This window comes from Serinus canaria, chromosome 14, assembly GCF_022539315.1.
Source record: "Serinus canaria isolate serCan28SL12 chromosome 14, serCan2020, whole genome shotgun sequence".
In the NCBI taxonomy this organism is placed as follows: Eukaryota; Metazoa; Chordata; class Aves; order Passeriformes; family Fringillidae; genus Serinus; species Serinus canaria.
In genome coordinates, this window is record NC_066328.1 from 1,810,385 (window position 1) to 1,834,684 (window position 24,300).

General features: G+C 60.1%; 3 protein-coding genes across 7 annotated transcripts in view; all 3 read right to left on the minus strand.

The window, feature by feature from the left end:
• Positions 1-10,680, minus strand: part of RAB11FIP3 (RAB11 family interacting protein 3) — an 81,176-nt gene extending 70,496 nt beyond the window's left edge. The window contains exon 1 of one of the 2 annotated variants that reach the window (XM_030229622.2): positions 10,196-10,680. In XM_030229622.2, the coding sequence (XP_030085482.2) occupies positions 10,196-10,654 (459 nt within the window). In that variant the 5' untranslated portion in view covers positions 10,655-10,680. The remainder of the gene's footprint in view (positions 1-10,195) is intronic. The other variant, XM_030229623.2, reaches the window with a different exon arrangement.
• Positions 10,681-12,663: 1,983 nt separating this feature from the next.
• Positions 12,664-19,481, minus strand: DECR2 (2,4-dienoyl-CoA reductase 2). Of its 2 annotated transcripts, none has more exons than XM_018916170.3 (9): positions 19,360-19,481; positions 19,214-19,282; positions 18,834-18,885; positions 17,686-17,821; positions 17,034-17,158; positions 16,459-16,552; positions 16,082-16,186; positions 15,008-15,196; positions 12,664-13,691 (listed from the first exon to the last, which is right to left on the minus strand). In XM_018916170.3, exons 1-9 carry the CDS (start codon positions 19,455-19,457, stop codon positions 13,657-13,659), a joined length of 903 nt encoding a protein of 300 aa, XP_018771715.1. In that variant the 5' UTR covers positions 19,458-19,481; the 3' UTR covers positions 12,664-13,656. The 2 variants fall into 2 exon arrangements, with proteins under 2 accessions (XP_018771715.1, XP_030085489.1); XM_030229629.2 differs by having other exon boundaries at positions 14,979-15,196; positions 19,360-19,480.
• An 854-nt stretch (positions 19,482-20,335) lies between these two features.
• On the minus strand, positions 20,336-22,607 carry NME4 (NME/NM23 nucleoside diphosphate kinase 4). 3 transcript variants are annotated; one of them, XM_009092167.4, is made up of 5 exons: positions 22,505-22,607; positions 21,142-21,272; positions 20,948-21,049; positions 20,763-20,863; positions 20,336-20,700 (listed from the first exon to the last, which is right to left on the minus strand). In XM_009092167.4, exons 1-5 carry the CDS (start codon positions 22,590-22,592, stop codon positions 20,580-20,582), a joined length of 543 nt encoding a protein of 180 aa, XP_009090415.1. In that variant the 5' UTR covers positions 22,593-22,607; the 3' UTR covers positions 20,336-20,579. The 3 variants fall into 3 exon arrangements, with proteins under 3 accessions (XP_009090415.1, XP_018771722.1, XP_018771721.1); XM_018916177.3 differs by having other exon boundaries at positions 21,142-21,255; positions 22,505-22,597; XM_018916176.3 differs by lacking the exon at positions 22,505-22,607 and having other exon boundaries at positions 21,142-22,099.
• Between the last annotated feature and the right edge of the window lie 1,693 nt (positions 22,608-24,300).

The following is a 24,300-nucleotide window of genomic DNA, read 5'->3' on the forward strand; positions in this document are numbered from 1 at the left end:
CCTGGCACTTCACCATGGGACACTGCACAGAGGGAACAGGAGCTTTTTCTTCTGGGAAACTGCAATGTGGTATTAAAAATAAATAAATTGAGGTGCTCCAAGGCTGCTCACCACGCTGCCAAACAGGGAAACAGCCTGGAAACAAAGCTGTAACCCCTCTTGGGACACTGACAGGACACAGGATATCCCCAGAGCTGTCACCAGCTCATGCCACGCAGAGCTGGGACACACCAGGACACACAAAGGAACTCAGAAGTTCATGTTTGTGTACCCAGCACACAAATTCCCAGCAAATACCACTGTCCCTCAGTGCTTCAGCTTCCACGGGATCACAGAATGGGAACAGGGAGCAAAGGCACTTGAGTCACTGGAATTCCTGGGAAAAGGGGATTTGCTGAGGCATTGGAAGGAGCTGGATGGGAGAAGTCTGCCAGCAGCCTCCACAATTCCCTGCTTTAAGAGCAGTTTTCTCCCTAGAGAGGGAAAAATCCTGACCAAAGTCAGGAATGAAGTGCCTGGACAAGCCCACAGCCATGAGGAACCCTCGAGCCAGCAGTGCTGGAGCCCCATCCCTGACCCACTGGGGCTGTCTCAGGCTGTGAGCTGTGCCTGGGGCCCAGTGGGTTCTATTTCACCTGTCAGAGCTGGGGCAGTTCTCTGCTGCTCACTGGGGCAGTTTTCTTTATCTCTCCCACAGCCCAGCCTCCCTCCAGGAGATCTCTGCTGTCCATGGCCACTGAGTGTCCCTGCAGGGCTGATCAAATCCCACCATCCCATGGGGAGATGCTCTGCCCAGGGGAGGAGCCAAGCATTCCTCCCTGGATCCAATCTGCCCTGGGAACAGCCCAGCAGCCTCTGCCCACTGCATTCCCAGAGGAGCAGCTTTCTGCTGCCCTGCATTCCCAGAGGGAGAGCAGGCCCATCTCCAGCAGCCCTGGAGCTGCAGAGGAAAACTCCCCCCTTGTGCAGGATCCCTGCTCCAGCAGAGCCACAGCTGGCACTGCAGGAGGGCTGAGCCCCCTGGGATGGGACTGTGCCACCACCCTGAGCCCCCCTGGGATGGGACTGTGCCACCACCCTGAGCCCCCCTGGGATGGGACTGTGCCACCACCCTGACACACAGGGGACAGGGCCTGTCTGACTCTGGCAGTGGCTTTTCTTTTTGCTTGTACTATTGCATTTGTATTTTTAAATTTTTCCTAGTAAAGAACTGTTATTCCCATATCTTTGCCTGAGAGCCCCTTAATTCCAAAATTACAATAATTCAGAGGGAAGGGGTTTGCATTTTCCATTTCAGGGAGGCTCCTGCCTTCCTTAGCAGACACCTGCTTTCCAAACCAGGACAGGCTCTCAGATCCTCAGTTCCCTGGAGAAAAGCCCAGCCCAGCCCCAGAAGCAGGAGGGCTGTGTGCCAGGGAAGGATCCACCACCACTCACAGGGATTTGGGCTCTCCAGCTGCTCTCCTCATGGAGCCAACACCAAGCACTCCAGCTCAGCACCAGTGGCACTTGGCAGGAATTGTCCCCATGGCTCTCCTTGGTCATGTCCCCTCCTCCTCCTCCCTCATTAATAACTCACTGTGCCCCACAGCAGCTCCAGCAAAAGCTCTGCAGGGAAGGGGAAGCCTTCAGAACCCAAAATCTGGGAGAAGAGAGCATTCCTGCAGAGCTGTGAGCCAGGCAGGGAGCCCAGGCTGGCACTGCCATTGCTCCAGGGCATCTTCAGGGTTGTTCCTTGGGCTTGGAAGTCTTGGGATCCCAGAACAAGGTTCCTGCCAGGTACCACTGATGTGAACTGGGACTGGAGACAGCCTGGAGCTGTCTGCTGCCACGAGCACATCCATAAGGACATGGAGCTGGAGTCATCCCAGAGCCTATGGAGATGCTCCAGGGCTGGAGCCCCTCTGGAGCCAGGCTGGCAGAGCTGGGGGTGCTCACCTGGAGAGGAGAAGGCTCCAGGGACACCTCAGAGCCCCTGCCAGGGCCTAAAGGGGCTCCAGGAGAGCTGGAGAGGGACTGGGGACAAGGGATGGAGGGACAGGACACAGGGAATGGCTCCCACTGCCAGAGGGCAGGGCTGGATGGGATATTGGCAGGAATTGTTCCCTGGCAGGGTGGGCAGGCCCTGGCACAGGGTGCCCAGAGCAGCTGTGGCTGCCCCTGGATCCCTGGCAGTGCCAAAGGCCAGGCTGGGCAGGGCTTGGAGCAGCCTGGGACAGTGGGAGGTGTCCCTGCCGTGGCAGAGGGTGGCACTGGATGGGCTTTAAGGTCCCTTCCCACCCAAATATTGGAAGATCCAAAGCACAGACACACAAGGATATGAACAGCCAGTGGTTCTGAGAGCAGCCTGAGGAAAGCCCTGATGTTCCTCCCCATGTAGCTGAAGTTCTGTCTCTGCTGTCTCTGCCTCAGGCCTGGACCCAAAGCATCAGCCCCAGCACCAACCCACACAGGGGAAGGGCACTGAAAGATGCCAAGATTTGAAAGTGGAAAACGAGAGCTGAGAGGAGCTTTAGGGGCTCTGCCTGACGTGGGACCATGAGGGAAGCACCATGTCCTGCATACTGGGCTGGCTCAGCACCAGCTGCACTGCAGGTGTCCCAAAAACCTCGTCAGGAGAGCAGCTCAGAGCACACCCAGAGCAGGGACTGCACTCTGAGAGGAGCTGGGAATGCTTCTGGCAGGTGGGAGAGCCACTGCAGGTACCAAATGCACAAATCCCCAAGGGCAGAGTCCCTCTGTGTGGCCACAGGCACCTGCAGATGGGGACAGGGCAGCCCCAGGGTCAGCTCTGAGCCCTCCTGACCAAACACACCTGGAGGGGTCCAGGGAAGGGAACGGAGCTGGGGAAGGGGCTGGAGCACCAGGAGGGGCTGAGAGAGCTGGAAAGGGGCTCAGCCTGGAGAAAAGGAGGCTCAGGGGGGAGCTTGTGGCTCTGCACCACTCCTGACAGGAGGGGACAGCCAGGGGGAGTCCCAGGGAACAGGGACAGGACAAAGGGAAACGGCCCCAGGCTGTGCCAGGGGAGGTTTAGGTTGGATATTGGGGAAATTCCTTCATGGAAGAGTGGTCAGGCCCTGGCACAGCTGCCCAGGGCAGTGAGGGGTCCCCATCCCTGGGAGAGTTCACAGAAGATGTGGCTGTGGCACCGGGGACATGTTCCAGGGCAGGCCCAGGCAGTGATGGAGCAGCTGGACTCCTTGATCCCAGAGCTCCTCAGAGCCTCCCTGACTCCCAGCCCAGCAGAACCAGTCTGGCAGCTTTGTACCTCAATTCTCCACAGGTGCCTGAATTCACACAACCACAGAGGGAAGGGCTCCCACTGCTCCCCCAGGGCTCAGCAGGGACCAGCCTGGGGAGCCAGGCCAGGAACCCACACAGGAATTATGGAAAGATGGAGCCAGGCATGAGGAACAGGGGGAAGCAAGCCATGCTTCAGTGCCAGCAGATTCCCAGACCTGGCACAATGTGGGTTCATTACTGTTCAGGTTCCATTCCTAGGAAAAATGTTAGTGCCATGGTGCCATGGCAGAGGGGCTGCTGAGGCTGGCCCAGCAGGAGCTCTCCCTGCCCAAGCAGCTGAGGCTAAAGGGAAGTAATTTGTTTTGCAAAATTCCAAAGCCAGGAATTAAGGGAAAAAAAAAAAAAAAAAAAAAAAAAAAAAAAGCCCCTGGGTTTCCAGCAGATCATTCCTCTGACAATGAGCAGCAAACGAAAGTCAAACAGGAATAAAGTGATAAAGTGCAGAGGAATTCTGTGGGCAATTGTAATGATTATCAATTATTGTCTGGGCTGAGTTACATAATGCTATCAGCAGCCTGGGAATGCTTTGGGAGAGGGCTCTGTGGGCAAGAGCAGCTCCAAATGAGCCCTCACTTGTGGTGCACTATCATATTCCAGTTAATTATGGTGACCCCAATCCAATTTTAATCAATCACAGCCTCAGCAAATAATCTGCTCCTGTGAGGAAGCTTCTTGTGAATCCACCTCTCCTCTCTCAGTGTTTACAGGGGATTTATAAAGGAGAGGCAGAAGGAATTTCACACAGGCAGACAGTGACAGGACAGGGGGAAGGGTTTGAACTGAGAGATTTACATTGGCTATTACAGAGATTCTGCCCTGGCAGGGTGGGCAGGCCCTGGCACAGGGTGCCCAGAGCAGCTGTGGCTGCCCCTGGATCCCTGGCAGTGCCCAAGGCCAGGCTGGGCAGGGCTTAGAGCAGCCTGGGACACTGGGAGGTGTCCCTGCCCATGGCAGGTGTGGGATGGGATGGGCTTTAAGGTCTTTCCAGCCCAAGGCTGAACACCCTCAGATGGTCCCTTGGCTGCTGCTGGGGCTCCTGTCCCAGCCTGGGGCAGTGCCCACCCCAGGACAGCCCAGGCTGCTCCCTCAGCTCTGCAGAGGTGGGGCTGGTGCTTCTCCTGCCTCTGGGTAAGCAGTGCTTCTTTACTTGCAGGAATGAACTCCAATTCCAGAGGAACACAACTAACTTGATCAAAACAAATCACAGCATGGTTTGGGCTGGAAGGGATCCTAAATCCCATCCAGTGCCACCCCTGCCATGGCAGGGACACCTTCCCCTGTCCCAGGTTGCTCCAGTCTCACCTTGGGCACTGCCAGGGATCCAGGGGCAGCCACAGCTGCTCTGGGCACCCTGTGCCAGGGCCTGCCCACCCTGCCAGGGAACAATTCCTGCCCAATATCCCATCCAACCCTGCCCTCTGGCAGTGGGAGCCATTCCCTGTGTCCTGTCCCTCCATCCCTTGTCCCCAGTCGCTCTCCCAAAAATCCACCCCCCCTCCACATTCACTGTACTCTCAACCTGCAGGAGCCAGGCAGAATGAAAAGGTTGATTTAATAAACTGGGAGCTGGGATAAAATTACCAGCAGCACCCTCCTGCCAGCCCACACAGACAAACCCAGCCTTTGAGCATTCACAGTCCTGCAGGCTCCCTCCCTCCAGGATAAGCCATCCCTCCATCTGATCCCAGCCACAAACACATCACCAGAGCTCTGCCCAGCTCTGATCTGCTCCCAGCCCTCCCCACCACTCCCAGGAGCTTAAAGCCAAACCCAGGCAGGAGCAGCTAAAAAAACCCAGGAGCACAGGAATCATCTCTTCCTTGGAGGCTTTGGGGATATTTATAAGTGAATCAAGTGAGCTGAAAATGGAATTTGCAAAGCAGCCACCACCTCGCCCAAAATTACACAAAATATGTTGGCTTGGAAGCGTTTTCCTCTCTGAGGGAGAAAGAAAAACTCCTGTCTTGGAGCTCCTGGAGCACACAGACCTGTTATTTATTGATGGTGGTAAAAGCCCTTTGAAGAGGGAGGAGAGGAGGGAGGAGGAGAGGAAAGAGCTCCCACCCAATCTCCCAAAACCCACAAATTCCCTGCCATGATTTTATTTGGGGGGGAAAAAACTGGGCCCTTGGTCAAAGCAAGCAAAATATTCCAGATTTGTTGCTGTTCCAAAGCACACAGGAGTGTCCAGAGGTACCTCCTGCACAGCCAGAGCATCCCCCAGTGCCATCCCAGCCCCTCTCCAGGAGCTGGATTGATGCTCCTGGACTTCCAGGCCAGGATATTCCACATAGTTAAACAGCAATTAAAGCCTCTGGAAGGTGCAGCAGCAGCAGCACAGTTGGAGGCAATTTAAGCCTCACTGGCCTGTGAAAGCATGAGAGGTAATTTTAGAAATCTCTTCATAAAACCAGCATTTCCTCTGCTCAAACTGGGTGAGAACCATGAGAAAATGGAAAAACAAAAAACTAAGAGGTTTCCTCATGACAGAGATTGTTGGATTTCACAGGGAAGTGGGAGAAAACCAAGGGGAAGAAGGAGGACATCTCAAATCAGCTGCCAGGTCAGCATGGCCAAGGGAGATGGAAGGAGGAAGCCCTGGATGCAGGTACCCAATTCCCAAGGGATCCATCAGAGGGGAGCAGGAACAGCCAGCCTGGCATCACCACAGGGGAACCTCAAAAAGCTGCAGTTTGACACTATCCAGACTTCACTACAGGAAATAACTGCCAGCTTTTCAGATTGTTTTATTCAAAAATAAAAACCAAGGGCAGGATTCTTTGCAGCTGCTCTCTGGAGTGGTCCCTGCCAGCCCCAAAATGGGATTTGTTCTGCAGCTCTCAGCTCAGGCTGGGCACCCCATTCCAGGAGAATGAGAAAAGTACAAAAACCTGATAAAACTCCTCAGGAACCACCCTCAGAGGGAAAGTTAAAAGCTGAATATGGAGAGCTCAGCTGAGGATGAGCTGATGTGGTGGCAGGACAGGTACTGAGGGATGGAAATGTTAAAGAAAGCAAAACAAACCATAGTGGAATGAAGCTCAAACTGATCATCCAGAGGAAAAAAAAAAAAAGGCTGAAGATCCCTTGGAACAGGAGCCTTTGGAAGTGAGTGAGACAAACTCTGGGATTTCTCTTAATTGAGCCAAGGCAGTGAGATCATGTGGTGCAAGAGGCTTTTCCTTCTCCAATTGTCTGTTAGATCCAAACAGAAAAGGAAAAACAACCCAAGGTGCCAGCAGGACGCTTGTCCTCAGCCTCACAAACAATCCATTCTCCTCTGAGCCTGCTGGAAATAAATCCAGGGAGAAGAGCCTTGGGCTCTGTCACCTCAGCCAGCCAGACACAATGCAGGGCTACAGTGGGCAAGACATGGAAAATTTAGTTTTGGAATAAAAATTTAAACCAAAAGTGGTTGCACAATGGCTTTAGGTTCTGTGCAACCCCCAGAAGTGCCAGACACAACCCCTCCTGCTTGACAAGGTGACATAAAAGTGACCCCAAGTGTGTCCCCAGCTCCCTGCTCGCTGTTTAAGCCAATCTTAGTCCATCCTTCTGTCCCAGCCAGTGGCTCCGGGGAGCAGCAGATCCCAGAGAAACGCAGGGAAGAGGGGGAGGAAGGAGACAGTAAAAACACAGCACCCCTGGCAGCCACCTCCCAGGTGGTTTGGGAGCAGTCCAGGGGTTTTGGATGAAAAATCAAGTGGTTCTCAGGGAAAGTTAAGTTGTCCTCAAGACCTTTCTGTCCCACATCTTGTTTGTAAATCCATGGAGCGTATCAGGGGTCCATGGGAGCAAATCTGGGTTGGACAAACCCCCTCCTGGGAGGGGCTGTGGGGGGACCATCCCAAAGCTGTCCCTTCCCTGCTCCAGGCCACCTTTGCCTCGGTGTCACCCCTGGCACCACCCTCCCATCACCCCTTGGAAAACGAAGGTACTGGCAAGAGCTCAATCCCTATCAGCTCTTATCTCTGCAGATCAAACCAAACTGCCTTTCTCTCTGCCTTGATCTCCTCCCCATGCCAGCAGCACGGCCACAGAGCTCTCCCAGCCAGCCCTCCAACACCCCAAGCTGCTTAAGCAAAACCCCATCCCAATCCCATTTTTTATCCCCATGGAGGGAAAAACACCCAATTCACCCGATCAGAAACCACAATCCTGCGGTGTCCATGGAACAAACGGCAGCTGGTGCCTTCCCTTTGACATTTAGCTAATAATTGTTGCAGCCAAACGAGCTGACAGTGCTCACTCAGCAGCCCGTGAATGCCTCTGGTGTTTGACTGAGTGCTAAAGACAACACTTGCTGCTCTCCAGCTCCTCATCCATGTGGATACACACACACAGGCTCTCCTGCAGCCCTCTCCAGCCCCGGGAATCAGCTGCTTGTCGTGCTTCAGTTTGGCCATTAGTTCCACCCCTGCGGGCAGCAGGAAGGAGGGCAGGAGGGAAGGAAGCAGGCACCTCCAGCACGGGGCTGGAATTTGTTCCTCATCAAGTGCCCTCTGTGATTACCCAGGCAGCCCCCACACCCCGACCCCTCTCTCCCAGCACCCCAGGCATGGCTGGGGCACAAGCTTTATTTACACCTCCAGGGTCCCATTCAGTCCCCTGAACACCGTTTTACCCACGGGGATGTTCCTGCCCTTGAACCCCCACCTGAGCTGGATCTCCATTTTCCAGAAGCCCCACTCTGGGGCCAAGTTCCAGCTGCCTCACAAAAAATAGGTCAAGGAACTCCCCCAAAACTCCTCCTTTTACTACTCCACACATCAGGGGCTCAGGTTGGAGATCGGGAAAGGTTCTTTCCCCAGAAGGTGCTGGCATTGCCCAGGGAATGGGCACAGCCCCGAGGCTGCCAGAGCTCCAGGAGTGCTTGGACAGGGATGCCCAGGGTGGGATTGTTGGGGGGTCTGTGCAGGGCCAGGGGTTGGACTCAGTGATTCTTGTGGGACTAAAAGGGACCCTGAAGGTGCAAATAAAGCTTGTGCCCCAGCCATGCCTGGGGTGCTGTGAGAGAGGGGTGGGGGTGTGGGGGCTGCCTGGGTAATCACAGAGGGCACTTCATGAAGAACAAAGATGTGCTGCTGGGAGCTTACAGACAATCACCAGCCCCTTCTCCTTCTCCCTCAGCATGCCCTGGTCCTTCCTAAGCTGCAGACTCACACCAAGTCCTCCTGCACATACAGGCATCCCCTTTCCTCCTGTGCCAGTCCCCTGGGGTGCCCAGGACCCGCCACACCAACCTCCCCAAGGTGTTCAGCACCCGCTGTACCAGGCCCAGCTGTCCTGCGTGCCAGGAGCTGCCTGTGCCAGCCTCCTGCTGAAGAGAAATGGCTTTTCAAGGCATCATTTATGGCAGCACAGGCTGCACTGGCTGTGCTCAGCAGGAGGGAGCAGGGAGCTGCAGAGAGCCCCTTCCCAGCCGGATCCGGATCCGTGTGGACAGACACCATCCAATGGCACAAACCCTCCGGGGACACCCCCTGAGCTTCGGGGTGACCTCAGCAGCCCACAGCCCCTCCCCAGGCCATGCTCTGAGGTGTTTTCCCGGCTCAGGGAGGCCCCTCTGGAGCTCTGGCCCCATCCCCACGCCGCCTGAGCTGCACCCCCAGAGCCACCTGCCACGTCCCTGCCACGCACACGCCACCTCCTGTCCCCATTTCCCACGTCCTTGGGCTGCTCCTGCCAAGGGACACGAAGGCACACGGTCCCCCGGGGAGGTGACACCGTGCGCAGGAGCCTCCGTGGACTGTCTGCTCCTGCCTCCTCTGCTGGGGACAGCAGTGGGACACCGTGGTGGCACAGGGAGCCTGGCCCGCGGCAGGACAGGGCAGAAGAGAGGATTTAGGAATAAAACCTCTCTGCTGGCACGGGCAGGAACAGCCGAGGTACCTGAGCTCACACCTTGGGACCCCCTGCACACACAGTGGCCCCTCAGCAACACAAAGAAATTCCCTGTCTCCACTCTGCAAGGATGTTTTTTCTGAAATAAATGCCTTTGTTTTATCTTTGAGAGGTGTTTCCAGCAGGAGGACAGGGATAAAAAGCCCTCCTCCACCGAAAGCCTCCTTCACACATGATTTGCTTTGTCATGGCACTTAAATACCCGCGCAGCAGCCACGGATGGAGAACGAGATCAGACCTGGGCAGGCACGGGAAAACTTCACAGCAATACCTGTGTTCCTTAAAAAAAATAAATCTTCTTTTCCTGGTAGAGATGCCAGCCCAGGCCAGTGCATGAAACACCAACAAATCCATCTCCGTGCCCTGGTGAGCGCTGTCGGAGCTCGCTCCATTTTGGGTCAGCCCAGGCAGCTTCAAATTACATCGCTGTGATCTGCTGCAGGGGAACACCGGCTCGCCAGGGCACAGGGCAGCAGAAAAGGGGGAAAATACCCATTGAGGCTGTCAAAGCCCGACCAGGGAGGTAAGGGAAGGCGGGGAGCCAGGGAATGGCCTGGGCTGGAAAGGCCCTGAAGGATCACCTCGCTTCAAGCCGCCGCCACGGGCAGGGATGCTCCCGTTATGGGGTGACCCACGGTCAGCAAGGGGGGCACGGAGCAGCCCCCCGGCCGGGATGTCCCCGTGCCCACCCGAGCCCCGAGGCGGCAGCGATGGAGAACAAAGAGCTGCGGGCTCCCGACGGCTCCGGCTCCTCCCGGGCGCAGCGGGAGCCGCTCGGGCCACGCGTGCCCTTCACCCGGGGCGATGCCAGCGCTGTCCTTGGGGACACTGACGCTCTCCAAGGGCCGCAGCCCGGACAGAAGCCACCATCACCATCACCCTCGGGCGGCGGGGCCACTGGGCACCCAGCGGTGCCGCCGCCCCCGGGGTCCCGGCCCGGGCCCAGCGCCGGGGCCCACGGTGGGCAGGTGCGGTGCCCGGTGCTCACCTGCTCGGCGCCGTAGGCCGTGGCGAACTGCACGAACTCCTCCACGCGCACGAAGCCATCGCCGTCGCGGTCCAGGGCGTCGAAGACCGGGCGGAGGCGCGGCTCCTCCTCGGGCGGGGGCTCGGCGGCGCCCTCCGGGCCCGGGCTGCCCCCGGCCTCCCCCGGGCACCAGGACGGCGGCCCCGCGCCGGCAGCGGCGGGCTCAAGTGCCCAGAGGTCCAGCTCCTGCTCCGGGTCCAGATCTGCCTCCTGTTCCAGCTCCAGCTCCGGGTCCAGGTCCAGCTCTGGCTCCGGTTCTGGTTCCAGCTCCGGCTCCGATTCCCGTTGCAAGTCCAGGTCCGGCTCCAGTTCCAGGTCCAGCTCGAGTTCTAGGTCCAGCTCCGGCTCCAGCTCCGGCTCGGGCCCCGGTCCCGGCCCCCGGGGCAGCGGGGGCTCGGTCCCAGGCGGACGCGACTCCATCTTCACCGCCGGCGCTCCGCGCCCGCCGCCGCCCGCCCCGGGCCATGCCCCGCGGCCATGCCCCGCTCACATCGGGGCGGTGCCGGTGCCGGTGCGGTCCCCGCGGCACTCACGGCTTTGTGCGAGGAACGCCGGCCCCGCCCGCCGACACCGGGGGCGGTCCCGCCCTGCCCGGGGAGCGGCGGCTCCGAGCGCCGGGTATGCGGGTCCTGCCCGGGACCGGGGATTGGGGGAGGCGGCGGCGCCGCCGAGGAACAACCGCACCGCCGCTGCGGGGCCGCCCGCGGACAAGCGGCAGATCCAGCCCGGCCCCGCCGCAGTAGCCGGGGCGGTGACGTCACTCGCCTGCCGGTCCGGTTTGCTCCGCCCCTCCGCGGCTCGAGCCCGTGCCGAAGCCACGCCCCCTCACGGCTTGCGCGCGGCGGGGGCGGGGTCGGCTGAGAGGGGCGGGGCCAGGCGGAGCGCGAGCACGTGGGACCAGGGGGGCACCGTGAATGGGGACCCCCAAATCCGCCTGCTGAGAAACCGCGCTCCGGGACCCCAAACCCCTGTGGGGGGAACCGTGCAACAGGACTGCCCAGCTGTGAGCCCCAAATCCCCCCCAGGAGATGAGCCGTGCTCCGGGACCCCCAACCCCAGTGGGGCAGCACTGTGCCCTGGGATGCCTGAGTTGCTCCTGGGGGGACCTGAGCACCGGGACACCCCTGGGACCACCTCAATGGGTTAATTAATTAATGCCCATGCTTAGGGCTCACAGCCTGCCGGCTCGGTGCTTCTGCAGTTTCTGCTGGAGCACCGGGATGTCCCTGCTAACACACCCCGGAGCCAGCCCAGCGGGTGGAATTACAGCCCCTGGGTATAATTAGCAGCAAATTTGATGAGCAAGAGCATCCCTGGCCCCAGTGACCCTGCCCAGGCCACGGATGTGTGTGACACCTCAGGAGCAGCCTGGTTGGGCCACAATGTGTCCCTGAGCACACTCAGCCCCGAGAGCCAGAGCTCAGCAGCATCCCCAGGGTGGATGTCACCCCTGTCCAGTCAGCCCAGCACTAGAAGGATGGGAACCCCCACTCCAAATCCTCTTCCTCAGCACAGCCACTCCTAAAGGTGAGCGGGGAGGATGGGGCTCCTGAGTCAGTCCCACAGGGACTGCACCTACCCCAGGCATCCCCTGCAAAATCCCCTGGGCAATACAATTCCCAGTTTCCCGACAGCTCAAACAGCCAGGGCTCCTGTGTGGATGGGGCTGGCAGGGAGCAAGGTGCCTGCAGGGCTGGAGGTAACAGCCCTGGATGGGACTGGCAGGGAATGAGGTGCCTGCAGGGCTGGAGGTGACAGCCTGATGCTGTGAGAGGCAGCTCTGCACCCCTGCATGGGCTCCTGCAGCTGCAGGCCATGCCAAGGCTGGGCCCAGAGCTCTGTCCTTGCTCTGGTGCTGGGGACACGTGGCCTAACTCAGCTCCCTCCTCCTGGTGTCGCCACGGAGCCAGTACAGCCCTGAGTGCCCAAGCACCTGGTCATGGTGGAACAGTCAAATCCATGGAGCCTCCCAGAGCAGGGCTGCAGGTCAGAGATGAGGCTGCAGCTAGGCAGAAGGGCCAGCACACACCACACAAGTACCTTCTCCAGAAGAAAACACATCCTGTGATCCAGCAAAAGGAATACTGCAGCCAGAGCCAAAACCCAAGAGCCCAGGCAAAGGATCCCCCCAGATCCCAGCCCAAGCACTGCACCCCCCGGCCCCTGAAGGGCTGGGCCTCTCACCAAAGCCCTTAACACCTCCCACCAGCTCTGCTGTGGAACCACCTTCCCAGAGCCCTGGGGCTGAGGAGCTGGCAGGTCCCCAAGCCCCATGGCCTGGAGCACTGGGGCACCACACAGCCAAGGACTGGAGCCACACAAGGCCCTGGCAGTGGGAGCAGTGGCTCTTCCCCTCCCTTGGCACCCAGTTTGGACCAGTCAGCTGGGCAGGGCACTGGTGCTCATGCAGCAGAGAGAGGCATCACTGCTTCAGGGGGCAAGTTCTTTATTTGTGGCCTGGAGCAAGGAGTAAAACCTGGCAAGTCTACAATCAAGTAGGAAATACAATTAAGTGGGAGAACAAGCTTCATTGAACCCAGGGTGAGCCTAAAAACTACCAGCAGCAGGCGGAGGGTGCACTCGAGCAGTGTGTGTCCCTCAGGGCAGCAGCACCAGGGACAGGACTGGCTCCAGCAGCGCCATCTGTGCAGCCCCGCTGTGGCTCCTGCAGCCCAGCAGGAGGAAAGACCTGCATTCCACCTCTAGCCCTTCACTTAGCCTCAGCCTGAGATGGGTGTGGACAGACCACTGGACACCTGCAGTGCAGAGCTGGACCTGGGGGATCTGCCCTCACACCACCTCTGCTCTCAGGAGAGGGGCATCCCAGCTGCATCCCTGGCAGCCTCCCAGGACCACTGTCCCAGCCAGGACCCCTCAGGGGACACAGCCACCTCCCCCTGCCAGGGTTTCCTCTCCAAGATTTGCCAAGCCCACCACGCTGGGTGACCCTGACCCCAGGCAGGCTGAGCTGCTCCCCCTCCCAAAAAGGAGCTGCTGCTGCTGCTGCTGCTGCTGCTGCTGCTGCTGCTGCTGCTGCTGCTGGGGCTCTTGTGCAGTTCTCAGGCTAAGAGAGGGGAGTAAGAGGATGGGTACCCATGGGTGGCACTGCCTGGGGCTGGGGAAAGGCCACAGGAGCAGCTTGGAGGGAGCCACAAAGGGCCAGTGACCCTCTCAGCCCCCCAAGCTGTCTCTGCACCCACAGCCACAGCAGCTCAGAAGGCAGCAGTGGCACAGGATGGGGGTGGGCTTGGTCCCCACCCAGCACCCCACAGCTGTGTCCCCCAGGAAGACACAGGACTGGCAGTGTCACCACTGCCACCAGTGGCCAAGGGGAGGCTGTGGCTGTCAGCACTGGCTCTGGGAGGTGTCCCCACACGGTGTCCCAGGTCACGTCAGTCCGTCGGTCAGTCCCAGGCTGTCCATCAGTGGGGTTGGCTTGCTCCTGCAGCCCAGACATCTGCAAGAGAGGGTGGAGGTGGGGACAGAGCCCTGCTGGGGCCTGCCCAGCTCATGGAGGCTGCCAGGTGGGACACAGGCAGGGAGGAGAGGAAGGCAGGAGACCCCTTCCCCTGCCAGGCTGCAGGAATCCATGAAAGGAAGAGGCTCTTGGGACTCTTTGTGCTCAATCCTGCTGCTGGGGCACAGAAAATGGGCATCAGGTTGCTTTGGGGGAATCTCAGAGGTGTCTGGACAAGTGTCCACAAGACAACATGTCACAACCCAGGCTCAGAGGGAAAATCCAGCAGGTTCTGCTCGTCCCAAGGACGAGGACACTGTACCCACTGCTACAGCAGCCATGCCCCAGGAGAATCATGGTTAAGAATCATCATTTAATTTGAAAAAGTCCTCTAAGACCATTAAATCCAACTGTTCCCCCAGCACTCCCAAGGCCACCACTAATCCATGTCCCCAGGTGCCACACCCACACAGTTTTTAAATCCCCCCAGGGATAGGGACACCCCACTGCCCTGGGCAGCTGTGCCAGTGCCTGACTGGAGGAATGTGCCCCCTGTTGACGGAGTGACAAAACTATCATCTTTTGTCTCCTTAAAAGGGAAAAAAGCCCTGAAGTTTCTCTCCTCAATTAGGTAAGATGTCTCATAGGACCTTGGGGACTTCACCTCAAACTCAAGGATGGCCAATTGGACAGGAGCCAAAAAGTCCTGCCTGAGCAATTTAATAGAAAAATACAACAACAAAGGAACTAATGGCTTTTGTGAGATGTTTTACCGGGAGCAAGGACCTCTTGCACCAGGCTTGGTTTTTCTCTGTAAATAGCTTTGTTATTTTGCCTTTTCTTAAAACTTTTTTGTTTCCAACACTACCACAGAAGCCATCCTGCTGATTTTATGCCATCTGAGGTGGCTGAGCTATCTCAGGTGTGATATAGATCTCCAAGAGCTTATAAGACCCAGCTTGAGGAGATCATTATATCACCTGACCACCCCTTCCACGAAGAAATTTTCTTTTAACACCCATCCTAAACCTCCCCTGGCACAGCTTGAGGCTGTTTCCCCTTGTCCTGTCCCTGCTCCCTGGGAGCAGAGCCCAACCCCCCAGGCTGTGCCCTCCTGTCAGGAGTTGTGCAGAGCCACAAGGTCCCCCTGAGCCTCCTTTTCTCCAGGCTGAGCCCCTTTCCAGCTCCCTCAGCTGCTCCTCACAGGCCCTGTGCCCCGTGCCCAGGGAAAAGCAGGGTTTCCCTGAGGAGCCCTGCTCCAATCCCACGAGGGGGAAATGCAGTCACCTAGAGTTTAGCAGAGGAGGAGGCAATACCCAGCAAGGCAGAGAAGCTATTGGGGGAGGTGAGCCAGCTGCCACCATCCACGACCAGGGTGGTGCCGGTGACGTAGGACGAGAGGGGGCTGGCCAGGTACAGGGCGCTGTGCGCGATTTCCGTCTTGTTCCCCGCACGCTGCAGCGGGATCATGGAGAACTGGTTGGATTTCTCTGCAAATTTCCCACCTAAAAGGAGCAGGAAAGAGTCAGTTTGGACCGTGAGAGGACTGTCCACCACCGTGGCTGGCCAGGCACTGCAGCACTGCCCATGGGGCTGGCTGAGTGCTCCAGGGAACAGCCCTGGGACAAAAACCTGGGAAGATTTAAAGGAGGGGAGCCCAAGCCCAGCAGGGATTTTGTACTGACCCAGCGAGCTCAAGGACCTCAAAAAGCTTTAGAACCATGCAATGGTTGGAGTTGGGAGGGATCTCTCTTTCTCCTCCCCTGCCACGGGCAGGGACACCTTCCACTATCCCAGGCTGCTCCAAGCCCTGTCCATCCTGGCCTTAGAACTTCCAGGGATCCAGGGACAGACACAGCTGCTCTGAGCACCCTGTGCCAGGGCCTGCCCACCCTCACAGGGAACAATTCCTAATTCCAAATATCCATCCAGACCTGCCCTCTGGCAGTGGGAAGCCCTGTACAGCACTCCTGGAGCCCCTTTAGGCCCTGGAAGGGATTCTGAGGTCTCCATGGCCTCAGCGCAGAGGGGCTCTTGGACCATCTCCATGGCCTCTGGACCTACTCTAAAAGCTGCAAGTCTGTCCCATCCTCTGGGGCTGCACCAGCACTCTGCTGATGGACCATAAGAGCCAACCCCTCAGGCAAGGCTGAGTTTTGGAGGAGCACATTCCATCATGGCATCAGAGAGCCCAAAATGCTGCCAAAGCAGTGCCCTGGCAGGTACCAGGGATGGGGGAAGGGCTGTTCCCACAGAGCTGTGCCAGCCAAGCCACAGCACAGCCGTGCCCAGCAGCAATCCCCCACGAGCTCTGTGGCACTGGGGATCCCTCCCAGTCCCCTCCCAGCAGGGCAGTGCCAGGGCAGGGCTGTGAGCCCAGGCTGCCTCACCCAGGCGTCGGAAGCCCTCGGTGCCCGAGATGGGGCCGGGGGCCAGGCTGTTCACACGGATGTTGTTGGGTCCCCACTCCACTGCAAGGTGACGAGTCATGGCATCTGGGGAGGGATTGCAACAGCAGTGAGAAATGAGGAGCAGAGCCATGCCAGCAATTTCTTTGGAGGGAGAAAAAAATGCCACACAACAGTCTAGCTGAGAGCAAAGGGCCCTGGAGGGGAGAGGGCCCTCATCCCAAACCCAGGCATGCAGTAACCACACCAATTCACCCCCATTGCCCCTCTCCAAGGCATCTTCCCATGCCAGTATTTAGGAAGGACTGGCTTCTTTCGTGGCCCCACGTGGCTCAGAGCCCCAGCAGGGAGTGAGGTACCTATGGCAGCCTTGGCAGCCCCAGCGTGCACCTGCAGGGCCTGCCCTCGGTAGCTCAGGGTCGCTGTGATGTTAACGATGACCCCGCCGTGGTCCTGGGGAAGGAAGGGAGATGTGGAGTTAGGCAGGGAGCAGCACAAAGGCTCACACAGGGCTCTGAGGGACAGGAGAGCTGGGCTTGGAGGGACAGTCACCCACGGGCACTGCCAAGCCACCACTGGGGCAGCTCTACCCACTGAATCTCAGGGGTGGGGCAGTAGCAGGGCCCTGCTGGAGAGGTGGGACATGCAGGGTGGAAGGAAAGGCCAAGGGAAAGTGGCAGAGCTGGAAAGGGAGATCAGCTTCTCCAGGTGGCAGAGCATGGAAAGGTGCTGCAACAGCACAAAGCCTCAGGGCAAGGGACAGGAGGATCCCTAGTTCAGGGCTGGGATCCCAGAAAGGGTAAAGAGTGGATCTGTGCAGGGAGGCTCTGGGTCCTTGCACTTCCCTGATTTCCCCAGGAGCACAGTGTGGTTTGACACTACCCCCTGCCTACAAGAGCCTCTCCTCAGAGTGCCCTGGCTCTGTGCCACTTACCCGGAAGTATTTCTCAAAGAGGACTTTGGAGGTGTTGAAGGTGCCCATGGTGTCGATGTCTATCACTGTCTTGAAGGCATTGAAGGACAGGGCACTGGCTGGGCACAGGAAGTTCCCCGCAGCACCTGAACCACAGGGACAGGCAAGACAGGGCTGGGACAGATGTCAGGGCCCTTCTGGGACAGGGAGGGTGAGGGACAATGTCTGCATGCTGGAGAGCACATGGAGTCAGCCCTGCTAAGGGATAAACTGGTGGCTCTGGGTGTCCAGCAGCAAATCCAGCACGAGGGGTACAGGGATGATCCACACCTAGACAAACAGGGATAGCCATGTACCACACACAGAACTCTGCTTCCTCTGAGCTCCCAGGAAAACACCCTGGCCAGCAATGAGCCCAAACAGCTGGGAGCCCTGGGAATAGTGAGGTAGGAGGAATAGTGCAGAGGGGCTCCAGCCCTTGGAGCATCTCCATGGCCTCTGGACTTAGTCCAAGAGTTTCAGGTCTTTTCCATCCCCTGGGGCTGCACCAGCACTCTGCTGATGGACTACAAGAGCCAACCCCTCAGGCAGGGCTGAGTTTTGGGGGAGCACATTCCATCATGGCATCAGAGAGCCCAAACTGCTTCCAAACCAGGGCCCTCTGCAGCCTCACCATTAATGAGGATGTCAATTCTCTTGAACTCCTGCAGTGCCTCATCCACCGCTGCCGCGATGGTCTGCGGCTGCCGGACGTCGATGCACAGGGGCAGGCACTGCTGCCCTGTGGCTGCCACCAGCTTCTTCGAGGCCTGAAAGGACAAAAAGACACTTAAGAGAGCCTGGCTGCGCCCTGCTAGTCCTGGGGTAGCCAGGGAAAGCTCCTGCATGGTGTATCCCAGCCCCACTGCACGCTGTGCTGGCTAAGCCCAGGTACTTGCGTGGGCTGCCATGGACACAGCACAGCACAGGCAACATCTCTGCAGGGCAAGTACAAAGGTTGGGCCCCAGCAAGGCTTTTTTTGGCACGAGCCCAGGCATAATCACCCTTTAGATCCAAAAAGTCAGTGGGCAAAAGGGCAAGGACAGAGCAGCCATGTGTCAGGCTGTGAGATAGAGCAGCTCTGCAGCTCAGGGTTTGTCACAAGCCACCCCTATTGCTCATTAAGAGTAAGATTTTTCCCAGGAAATTAAGCACAGGGGACACATAAGCTCAGCAGCAACTCCACACAACACCCAGAGCTGCTCCAACTTCTGTTTTGGGCTCTGTGAGAGGTCTTGAGCCCCAACAACACACAGGTGCACAAGCAGCAGGAGTCCTGGACTGCAGATTCTGTGGCCTCAGAAGACTCTGGCCCCTGAGGACTACAAACCTGCTGAGCCAGCTTCTTCTGGCACAGGAGCATGAGGGGGTGGGATATGGCAGGCAATCACACCTGCCCTGTTCCCTCTGCCCCAAAACACAGGATACCTGTGCAACCCACAAACCACACAGGCCCTGGCATCTGCTCCTACTCCACACTGAGCTTTCAGTCCAACCCCGGGCTCTGCCCTGCTGACAAACCTCCCCCACAGAAAGCCATCACGAGAATGGAACAGCCCCCACAGAGCAGGTTCCAGGTTAACGGAGCTGTGCTGGAGGTGTGGTGGGTGCAGTCCCAAACCCGCACCCACCCTGCCCCGGAGTGCCCGGGGCTGGCAGGCTGGCAAGCACTGGGAAGCACTGGGAAGCCATTCCTCCTAGAGCACTATTCCCAGGGCTCCCTGCTCCAGGGGAGAGCAGAAGGGTTTCGGGGCTGGCAGGTTGCTGGAGCCCGCACTCACCTCGGCCACCCGCTGCAGGTTCCTGCTGGCAATTACGGTGCGGCAGCCGTGCCTGCGGGGAAGGGGCAGGTGAGACGGGCCGGGCTCCCCAGCAGCACCTCGGGATCAGTTCGGGTGCTCACTGCAGGAATTGCTGCTGCTCCAAGCCCGCAGCAGGACGGGGACAGGCAGGGCCCTGTCCCCGGAGCCTCCCTGAGAGCTCTGCCGCCCTCGGCTGCACATCCCGGCTCTGCCAGGGCCTGGTACCGCAGCGGGGAAAGGACGGGACGGGGGAAAGAGAAGAGAAGGGGGTGAAGAGGAGGAAAGTACGGGAAAAAAAGGGAAGAGGGGGAAGAGAAGAAGGGAAGGAGAGGTCCGTCCCAGGGCAGGGGCTCCCGCACCTCATGAAGATCTCGGCGATGCGGAAGCCGATGCCGGAGCCGCCGCCGGTGATGAAGGCCACCTGGCCCCTGTGGGACAGAGGCACGGTCAGAGCCGAGCCCCGGGGAGGCGGCCCCCGCGGGCCCCCCGGAGCGCCGGGACTCACTCGAGCAGGTCGGGGCTGAGCAGGTGCCGGTACTGCGGCAGACACTCGTCCCCGTCCTCGTCCGGGGGCACCCGCGCGGCCATGGCGGCCTCGGCCATGCCGGGGGCGGCGCTGCTCACTGCGCCTGCGCGGGCGCCGCCGCCGTCGCCTGGCAACGGGGAGCGCTCCAGGACACAGCGACACCGAGCGGTCACGGCGGGAACTGCAGCGAGGGGGGACCGGGGTCCTCCCAGCGCTCCCGGTGAGAGATCCCGGAGATATCCCAGATATCCCAGCGATATCTCAGTGAGATATCCCAGTGAGATATCCCAGAGATAGCCCAGAGATATCCCAGTGAGATATCCCAGCGAGATCCCAGTGAGATATCCCAGATATCCCAGCGATATGCCAGTGAGAGATCCCAGTGAGATATATCAGTGACATCCCAGTGCTGTCCCAGAGCTGTCCCAGAGCTCCCAGCGATATCCACTGTGCCTGTGGTGTCCCAGCGCTCCCAGTGGCGTCCCAGTGCTTTCCCAAGTGTCCCAGTGGCCCCCGGTGCCACCCAGTGGTGTCTCAGTGCTTCACAGTGGCATCCCAATGGCTCTCAGCAGTGTCCCGATGCCACCCAGCGGTGTCCCAGCGGTGTCCCAGTGGTTCCCAGTGTCGCAGGGAGCCCCCAGTTTTACAGCTCAGACCCCACCCCGGTCTCTTCCCGTCACTGCAGAGCCCCCGCAGCCCCCCGGGCACAGCCCAGTTCTTCACAGGGCCTCCCAGAACAGTTCCAGTGCTCCCAGGGACATCCCAGTTCATCCCAGAGCTTCTCAGCACTATCCCAGTACCTTCCACGGATGTACCAGTGACATCCCAGAGCTTCCCAGTACGGCCCCAATGCCTCTGGGGACATCCCAGTGTCTCGCAGAGCTTCCCAGTACTATCCTAGTGCCCTCCATGATCACCCAGTGCCTCCCAGAGCCTTCCCGTGACACCCCTAGTGCCCTCTGGTGTTACCTCAGTACATCCCAGAGCTTCCCAGTGTCACCCCAGTCTCCCAGTGACGTCCCAGAGCTTCCCAGTGTCACCCCAGTCTCCCAGTGACATCCCAGAGCTTCCCAGTGTCACCCCAGTCTCCCAGTGCCATCCCAGAGCTTCCTGGTGACATCCGAGGGAGGAGACCAGAGTCAGAGCTGGGGTCACCGGGGTTTATTGGGGGCGGGGGTGCCCGCGGCCAGGGTCCAATCCTAGAGCCCGTAGATGTTGTCCCTGTCCCTGCTGTCCCAGGCCACCAGCTCGTCCCGCTGGAACCAGAAGCCGATCTCCCGCTGGGCTGTCTCCGCGGAGTCGCTGGCATGGACCACGTTCCTGCGAGGGGACAGGGATGGGGACAGTGCCACGGCCCTGGGGTCCCGCCCCTGCGGCCCTACCTGGTGATGTGCACGCTGAGGTCCCCGCGGATTGTCCCCACGGCGCTGCTGTCCCCAACCATGGCCCGCGTGCACCGCACCACGTTGTAGCCCTCCCACACCTGCGGGACAGGGATAGGGACAGGGACAGGGACAGGGACACCTGAGTCCCGCGCGCCCCCGCGCCCCCGGGGCTGTCCCCTCACCATGGCCACCACCGGCCCCGAGGTCATGTGGGCGACGAGCGCGGGGTAGAAGGGCTTCAGCCGCAGCTGCTCGTAGTGCTGCTCCACGAGCCTCCGGTCCGCCTGGGGCAGCGGCGGTGACAGTGACACCCGGGCGCTGTCCCCGGCCACCCCCGCTCCCGCTCCCGGAGCGGCGTCCCCGCGGGCCCGGCTACCTGGAGCAGCTTCATGGCCACCAGCTTGAAGCCTCGGCGCTCGAAGCGCTGGATGATGTCCCCGAGCAGCCGCCGCTGCACCGCGTCCGGCTTGGCCACCAGCAGCGTCCTCTCCTGCAGCGCCGCGGGGGCTGCGCGGGTCACTGTCACCACCGCGGGACACGGGACCCCACCGGACACGGACACGGTGGCCGCAGGGCCCCGAGCTGTCCCCGCGGCACCACGGCGTGTACTCGGCCCCGAGGCTGCCGATGGGAACCCGCCCCCCATCCCAGTCCCCACCCTTGTTTCCATCCATGTCCCCATCCCTGTCCCCATTGCCGTCCCCATCCCATCCCGGGGCGTGTCCCCTGGCCAAGCTGTGCCTCTCAGGCTGCTGGGGTCCCAGGGGACGAGCCACAAAGCCCTGACGGGTGCTGGGGACGTGTCCGCGGCCAGGAAACAGCCTTTAATCCAGCCATGTCTGTGCCATGTCCCCGTGCTGGGGACTGTCCCCTGCCTGGCCACGGGGCCTTCCCCCCGCCCGGTGACAGCGCTCCGCTGCTGGAGGGGAAAACCGGTGACCGAGGGACAGCAGGGTCCGGCCCCACTGTCACCCGAGGGATGGTAGGGTCTGGCCCCGCTGTCACCCGAGGGACGGTAGGGTCTCACCCCGCCGCTGGCCCGGCCGCGGCTGCGCCGCAGGAGGGGACAGCAGCCCCAGGGGACGGTGCATCCCGTCCGCTCGGGGGACAGAGGGGACAGGAAGGAGGGGAAGGGAGAGGGAGAGAAGAGGAAGGGAGAGGACACTTCACTGCCAATCCCTTTGGGGACCCATCCCGGGCTGCGGGGCCGGGTGGCCCCGGTGCTGGCGGGGACAGAGCCGGACAAAGCGAGCCCGTGCTCACCCGGGCACTGCTGAGCACGGCTCGGCTCTGCCAGGGTCCTGCCCTGTCCCTGTCCCCCAGCACAGCCCTGGGCACACTGAACCCCTTGGGACCTTCAGGGAGTGCCAGCTCCGGGCTCTGTCCCATCCCGGCACACGGGGCTGGGGACAGCAGAGCCTGGCACCGACTCGCCCCAAAAAGGGGGGACAGGAGCCCGTGAGCCACCACCCGCCTGCACGGAGGGACCGAGGACACAGGGGCAGGACAGGGATGAGGAAAGGGTCCCCAGGGAGAGGGACAGGGATGAAGAAAGGGTCCCCAGGGAGAGGGACAGGGATGAAGAAAGGGCCCCCAGGGACAGGACGGGGAAGGGGCTGAAGGCCCCCAGGGATGGGGATCGGGTCCTCTGGAGCAGGGGTGGGGACAGGGTCCCCAGGGCAGGATGAGGGTGGGGACAGGGTCCCCAGGAGCAGGACAGGGACGGGGCCGTGTCTCACCGGAGCCGTAGCAGCGGGGCCCGGGGGGGCTCAGGCCCGGCTGTCCCCGCGGGAGGCTCCGGGCCAGGCAGCGCCCCAGGGACCCCATGGCGGACCCGGCGGGTCGGAGCCGGGCTCGGTCGGTCTGCGGAGGCTTTAAGGGCCCGGGGACGGGTCAGGATTCCGTCCCTCCCCTTAAAGGCTGCCGCGCCTGCTCGGGACATCCCGGGACGGAGCATCCTCCCCATGCAGAACATTCCAGCACGGAGCATCCTGACACGGAACATGCCGGCTTGGAAGCCCCAAGCCCTGCCAGGGTGGGAGCACAGCCCACCCCCACCCCGAGGGGAGCCAGACCCTGCCAGGACCCAAACCTGCCTCGAGCTTTGCCCTCGATTCAGCAGCAGGGAGAGGCCAGGTCAGCCCATGCCAGCCCATGCCAGGCTGAGCTGGGGCACAAGGGCAGCCAGGGCAGTGTCCCCCTGTGGGGCACAGACCTGCCCTGGACACGGGGGATGCTGGGGAAGGGGTGCAAGGCCCTGGGGGCAGAGGTGGGAGCACTGATCACTTCTCCAAGGCCCATTGCAGACCCCAGTTTGGGAAATCTCTACGCTGGGCTTCCCTGCACTCAGACATCTCCTGGGAGAGCAGCCTGACAGGTTCATGGAACAGCCCGGCTGCTTGGAGCCTGGCTCCCAAATCTGTGCTGATTTGAAGGACTGAGGAGTATGCTGAAGAAACAAGTGAGGGCTGGGCTCGATCCCACTCTCCCTGTTACCACCCTGCCTTCCCAAGGCACAGGGATGAGGGAACAGAAGCCCTGCCACAGCTCTGGGACCTGCTGTGCTCAGCATCGTGGCAAAAAACACCCCAGTGCCTTCCCATGGGCAAATGGATTCAACAGGCTGTGGAAAAGAGACTTTTCTGGCCCTAAACAAGGGGCTGGGGGTGGGGAAAGGCCCCTCTGCAGGGTCTGCCAGGCCAGGGAGAATGCAACAGAAGGGTGGCAATGGGGAAAGAGGTTTTAGGACAAGGGGTGGCAGATTGGAGCCTGGGCTTTGGCCACCTGGCAGCTGCTGGCATTGACCAAGGGAAAATCTTCTACTTTCACCCTGTTTGAAGCCAAGAGAAGCAGCATGAGCCTGGAGAGCTGTGCTGGGATGGAATCCCTTCAGCCCAGCTCCAAAGGGAGCCACAGGCAGGAAGTGGTGGAGGAGGTGCCCCCCAGGGCAGGGCAGAGCTGCTGAGGGTGCCCAGGAGGAGCGCAGGAGCAGGGCCAGGGCTGGACCCTGCACTGGGTGCTCCTGCACCGTTACCAGCAGGAACAACGAGGACTCAAAGTCTCACGTGGAGACAGGGGCACCCCACATGCTGTTCCAGGTGTGGCTGGCAGGGAGTCAGGAAGGCTGGGCACAGACCATCTCCCCCTTCCTCCCCTCTTCCCTCATCCCCTGGAGGCAGCTCTGCCCTCACCTGCACGGCCTGGAGCAGGTGAGGCACATCCTGGGCTCTGGACTCTGCTCCAGGGCAGGGAACACAAACATCCAGCTGGTGCCAGGTCAGAGCCTGGATGCAGGGATGGCACAGATCATCCAAACAGCATCCATCATCTCCCCATGACAAACGGGCACAGGGAAGGGGCTTGTCCCCAAAACTGAAACAGGAACCATGGAGGAAGTGCTGCCACACTCCAGCTCGCCCCTGGCACCTCCCAGCTGTCCTGGTGCAGCCTCAGCACAGCCACATCTCCAAACATTCCCAGGAAAACATCTCCAGGAGTGCTCCCTTCCCAGGGCCTGGTGCTGCTCCTGCCACTG

Coding starts and splice junctions, on each gene's coding strand:
- DECR2 (XM_018916170.3), bottom strand. CDS start 19,457: ATGGCCGAGGCCGCCATGGCCGCGCGGGTGCCCCCGGACGAGGACGGG. Junction 18,886..19,213: donor ATCGCCGAGATCTTCATGAG/GTGCGGGAGCCC, acceptor CCTTCCCCGCAG/GCACGGCTGCCGCACCGTAA. Junction 15,197..16,081: donor CGAGGGCTTCCGACGCCTGG/GTGAGGCAGCCT, acceptor TGCTCCTTTTAG/GTGGGAAATTTGCAGAGAAA.
- NME4 (XM_018916176.3), bottom strand. CDS start 21,471: ATGGGGACGGCAATGGGGACAGGGATGGGGACATGGATGGAAACAAGG. Junction 20,864..20,947: donor CGGGGCCGGTGGTGGCCATG/GTGAGGGGACAG, acceptor CCTGTCCCGCAG/GTGTGGGAGGGCTACAACGT. Junction 20,701..20,762: donor CTCAGCGTGCACATCACCAG/GTAGGGCCGCAG, acceptor GTCCCCTCGCAG/GAACGTGGTCCATGCCAGCG.